The 5,936-nt window shown below is 36.9% G+C and overlaps 1 protein-coding gene across 3 annotated transcripts in view; it reads right to left on the bottom strand.

The window, feature by feature from the left end:
• Positions 1-206: 206 nt before the first annotated feature.
• LOC106474193 (DNA-binding protein D-ETS-4-like) overlaps positions 207-5,936 on the bottom strand; it is a 19,618-nt gene continuing 13,888 nt past the window's right edge. For all 3 annotated transcript variants that reach the window (XM_022402549.1, XM_022402551.1, XM_022402550.1), the window contains exons 4-5: positions 3,800-4,096; positions 207-1,922 (exon numbers count right to left, since the gene is read on the bottom strand). In XM_022402549.1, coding sequence (XP_022258257.1) covers positions 1,579-1,922; positions 3,800-4,096 — 641 coding nt within the window. In that variant the 3' untranslated portion in view covers positions 207-1,578. The remainder of the gene's footprint in view (positions 1,923-3,799; positions 4,097-5,936) is intronic.

Genomic DNA, 5,936 nt, shown 5'->3' with positions numbered 1-5,936 from the left:
GAAAACGTTTCACAAACAGAACTTAGCAAAGCAACCGGTTTTTTGTTTTGTTTTTGTGCCAATGCAAAATATAAACGTACACGTTAAAATTTATAATAGGTTCGCAAACAAAAGGTTTGTTTGCTTCAGATTAAAAACAAACGTGGGTTACGTATGTTGAGAGTTAGAATAGTATCTTGTCTTCCAGAATGATCCAGATATAACATTTGCTGTTGTACATATTTTATTAAAGATTTCTGAAAAACTCAATACATTTCCTTACAGAAAGTTCGAATAAAACGATAACAATAATTGATTTACAATAACTAATTATAATCACCTTCATCAAAATTATTCAGTAATTAAATAGATTAGTATCATGTAGCTAACTGCCTTCCCATGTGCCACTCAAAGCACGTTTCCATATATAAAAAAAAAACACATTAAATACAAATATCTTAACCCTTACCAAATCCATACCTAAATGTTACATACCGAAATCCACAGAAATACGATCCCCAAACAAATGATGTCACGTATACTTTACACATACGTGGATCATCGTCATAAAAAAAACGTCCCTGTACCAGAAAGGTTAGTTATTGATGTCACTCACGTCAAAAGGCATCACAACTTTTTTCTCGTACGTTTCCAGCACGTGGAAGAGATAGTAGTTATTAAGAAAAAAGTGTGATCATGAAAAAAACAAAAAAAAACACCTTTCCCGACACCTTGTGATCAAATAAAAAGTTACATTTAGGCTATAAACGTTATTATGAACTTGAATAAACATCAAAATATTAACTAGCCTATGAATTGTGATTCAGAAGCTCAATTGACTCACATGAGACCAAATGTAATAGGGGGTGTTCTTAGAACATACCACTCTATATCATTGATATATGGGAAAAAAACTTCACCAGAGTTGTCAAATCCACTTACATTATGAGTGGATTTTCAAAGTTTCTGTGGGTATACAGCCCCCTCTGCCACTTAAGACAACCGGCCTAGGATCTCAAACATTATCTGTAGAGCTCACCAGGGGTCGTCTCAGTCTGCAAAAGAACTGTGATACGTCACACTTAAAACTTCTGGTAAAATTACCATTCAGGCATGATAAACAATTAAACATTTCCTGATAAGGCTTAGGCGTGCCAGCTAGAAAAAGCAACACTCGTTAACAATAACAACAATAAGAAGAAATAATGATCATCATATATTTCTTTGAGTACTTTTTTCTTGTTAATTTCATGATAAGATGTTATATTGTGTAGCTTTTCGTAACTGCATCAACAAGCCAAGAATTATACCTTCTGAACTTGTCAATGGCCCATAAGCCTATTCAGTTTATTTTCGTCCAAAGAACAATATATATATTGTTATATATATGGGGCCAGCCCATGTGATCAAACATTTTGATATATACAAATGTAACACAAGTAAAAATGAAAAATAAAAACGGGTGATACCAAGTTCCATAGACCAGCTAGGCAACTGTGATATCACCCATAACAGAACATGTATGATGAGTGGTAAAAAATGACAAGCTTGAAATGCTCTTGCACTCGAGGGTTAATACCGTCACCATTAAGGCCTAGTTTACAGCCCATATGGATGACAGAATTGATACACCAACCGTTGTGAGCGCTCAGTTTTCTTCATTATCCCCTTTTTGTAGTATTGGCGAATGGAGCGGCTTAGCTTGTCGTAATTCATGGCTGGTCTATTCTTTCGCTTGCCCCAAAGTCGGGCAACTCGCACAGAATCTTCGATTTTAAAAATGCTCTTGGGGCGATCCAACCAGCGGATACAGCTCCCATACATTTGAGGCTGACTTAAAAGCTCTTTTAGAAACTGCCACAGGTGAATATGTGAATGTGATCCAGGCCTGGTAGCACTGCCACTACAGCGATCTGTATCACAGCTATCTTCACTGGTTTCATCTGAAAATAACATCATCAACTCTTATAATCTAGCATTCGATGGAAAACCTGAACTACACAATAGTGCATCATTTGGTAAGTTTAATAACGCGTATCGCCTGGCTTAAAGGTTGGCAGTCAGTACTTAAAACAGTTGAAAATTCATCCTGTTTTTTATGTCATTTTGATTACACAGCCCACATCTGTGTGCTTGTAGATTTGTTTACACATTATAACATTCGTAAGATCAGGAAAATTAACCCACATCTGTGTGCTTATAGATTTGTTTACCCACTATCCCATTCGTAAGATAAGGAAAATTAGCCCACATCTGTGTGCTTGTAGATTTGTTTACGCACTATCCCATTCGTAAGATCAGGAAAATTAGCCCACATCTGTGTGCTTGTAGATTTGTTTACGCACTATCCCATTCGTAAGATCTGGAAAATTACCCACACCTGTGTGCTTGTAGATTTGTTTACACACTATCCCATTCGTAAGATAAGGAAAATTAACCCACATCTGTGTGCTTGTAGATTTGTTTACGCACTATCCCATTCGTAAGATCAGGAAGATTAGCCCACACCTGTGTGCTTGTAGATTCGTTTACACACTATCCCATTCGTAAGATCAGGAATATTAGGTCATGGTCGGTTTACACTATGCAATCTAACAGGATGACTATCTATTTCAAGTTGTTTCGTGTTTTATGAATCATTCAAATATCTACGCTAGTTTAACCTGAAATTTGTAAAACCTGCCCAACGAATTTAAAAACAACTTTTGACATGCTGAATTAAAAAGTTCATTTATAGTGAACCAGTTGGTTCCTCACGCTTCTAACTCGTGGTTGGTGTTTAGGGATGATATCGAATATAAGAAAACACAGAAGTCTCGACTTGGCTATACAAGGTGTTATTTAAAAAAAAGTTCCAGTGCTAAGTTACAACACTGGGCGCTTTATGTTGACATAGTAACAGAGCAAACCTATTGTTAGTGTTACCGCACGATTATAAAATAGACTGAAATATTACGGCTTTAGCTTACAGAGTTATTTTTTTAATCTGCAGACAGATGTGTTTTAGAAGAGTTTCAGCCAAAATAAACTGATTGAATTGGAAGTAGCTATGGAGTGTATATGCTGGTTTGGTTTTTGGTTTATTTGAAGTTAAGCGCAAAGCTACACAACAGGCTATCAGTGCTCTGGCCATCAGGGGTATCGAAACCCGGTTTCTAGCGTTGCAATATATGCTGGAGTAAAGGAACTTTGGTTTCTGTGCTCGAGGCTGTCATTAATTTTGACAGAAATAAAAACACCCAATACTCCAGATAGATGCAATCAATAACATTTTGAAATCCAGTAATTCCATGTTGTTAACTTTTATTTTATCTTACAGATATAGAAGTTATTAATCATATCACTGATATATAATACGTATTGTTTTTGAAATCATCGATCATACTACTGATAAAATACTATCTGCAGAACCCGTCATTTGGTGTTCCCTATACGCCGAGATTAATTTCGACCTAAAAGTTAAATAATGCCTGATGTACTTGAAATTATGCACAAACTAAGTGTTGTTTTCTATGCTGACGTGATCTTTACAAAGCAACCCTGACAAGGTTTTTCAACCCAACATGCTCTAATGTAGCCAGGCGACGCAGACTGTGCCTAGGGCAGTGCAACATTCCAATGAGAGGCCCTGCGCTGAAAGCCTGGGGCAGGCAGAAACTCAGCAAACACTACAAATTTGTACAGTTTCATCTAACGTACATGTGTGTACAGCTTTCAAGAACGTCAGAATAGCCTAAAATCTCCTCTACACTATTCCAAAGCATTACTTTATTATAAACATGCGTGGATTATTTAATCTTTATGGATACAGAAACTGTACCTTCGCTCTCCAGGTCACCTTTACTGAAGTCTCTGTTTGCAAGAGCTGGTAATCTCTCTGTTCCCATAACAACAGAACTATCAACAGTGTTGGTTCGGCATCTTTTAGATCCAGATCTAGCCGGAGCAGGAATGGGCCTGTTTGGAATCTTGTCAGCCACGGTGCTGGTGTTAGAGGGTGTTGTCGAGATCGAACTTGATGGCCATTGGTTCAACAGACCATTGATGTCGAGAAAACTGTCTTCGACTCGAAAAGGCGACATACTCAAATTCAGGCCGTTTCTTCGCAAGTTTGCAGCTAAGAGGAAAAAAAAAAGATACTAATAAAATAAATGCCTATCATATTATGTTACATTGTTGGTAATCTGAGCATGCACAGAAATAATATATAATTTAATTTGTAATAAATGCCTTTTCTGTAAATTTTGTCATATTTTGCGTACAATATTAGTTTTGTTTGTTTTGGATTTCGCGCAAAGCTACACGAGGGCTATCTGCGCTAGCCGTCCCTAATTTAGCAGTGTAAGACTAAAGGGAAGGCAGCTAGTCATCACCACCCACCGCCAACTCTTTTACCAACGAATAGTGGGATTGACCGTCACTTATAACGCCCCCACGACTGAAAGGGCGAGCATGTTTGGTGTGACGGGGATTCGAACCCGCGACCCTCAGATTGCGAGCCGGGCCCTTCAGTATTAGAGCACGCAGTATTAAATACACGAATAATCGTTAGTTTCATACAACGAAAAATAAGTTAATGCAAACAAAAAGGAAACGTTTTGGTAAAGATTTTCAGAATTGTTTCTAATGTTACAAAAAAGATAAACATTTGGGATATTTAAAAAAAAAAAAAGCCCACCACGGGTATCGAAACCCGGATTCTAGCGTTAAAAGTCCGCTGTGCCACTGGGTAGGAGGGGTGGGGGGCAACAGAAAAGACTATTTATATCGGTCCGTGTAGCCACCCCAGGGAACGTCTCGAGACAATTCAATAAATATATTTTTGTTTAACATTAATTTCAATCAAAATCAAGGGTGTTTTTCTAATGATTTTTTGTTTCCTTTTTTACGTAACACATACATATATATATATATATATATATTTGTTGAACAACATATTCTCATTTGTGTTCTCTTCGGAAACTCACTGTAGTCTTGTGATCTTTTAAGATGATTAGGCGGAAAGTATTCGTTTAGCCAAACACCTTGTTCACTGGTTAAAGTCACCTAAGCCACAAGCCGACAACTACACATTTACAACGCTGCAATCTGGTGGATAGAGCACAAACAATCCAAGACAACAACAGCATATAATTAAAATCAACAGAAAATATGTAGCGGGAAACGGTGGTTCACGTTTTATGCTTTCAGTTATTATATATATAAAGACAAAAGATGTTGTAATTTTCATATTTACCCATACAAAAAGGGTTAAGGCAACGTTATACCCATACAAAAAGGGTTAAGGCAACGTTTTACCCATACAAAAAGGGTTAAGGCAACGTTTTACCCATACAAAAAAGGACTACGTTAACGTTTTTACCCATACAAAAAGGACTACGTCAACGTTTTTACCCATACAAAAAGGACTACGTTAACGTTTATACCCATACAAAAAGGACTACGTTAACGTTTATACCCATACAAAAAGGATTACGTTAACGTTTTTACCCATACAAAAAATTACGTCAACGTTTTTACCCATACAAAAAAGACTACGTTAACGTTTTTACCTATACAAAAAGGATTGCGTTAAGGTTTATACCCATACAAAAAGGGTTAAGGCAACGTTTTTACCCATACAATAAGGGTTAAGGCAACGTTTTACCCATACAATAAAGATTACGTCAACGTTCTTACCCATACAAAAAAGGACTACGTTAACGTTTTTACCCATACAATAAGGGTTAAGGCAACGTTTTTACCCATACAAAAAGGACTACGTCAACGTTTTTACCCATACAAAAAGGACTACGTCAACGTTTTTCCCATACAAAAAGACTACGTCAACGTTTTTACCTATACAAAAAAGGACTACGTCAACGTTTTTACCCATACAAAAAGGACTACGTCAACGTTTTTACCCATACAAAAAGGACTACGTCAACGTTTTTGCCCATACAAAAAGGACTACGTCA

This window comes from Limulus polyphemus, unplaced genomic scaffold (genome assembly GCF_000517525.1).
Source record: "Limulus polyphemus unplaced genomic scaffold, Limulus_polyphemus-2.1.2 Scaffold6935, whole genome shotgun sequence".
NCBI lineage: Eukaryota > Metazoa > Arthropoda > Merostomata > Xiphosura > Limulidae > Limulus > Limulus polyphemus.
This window is presented reverse-complemented; position numbering and strand designations above follow the sequence as displayed.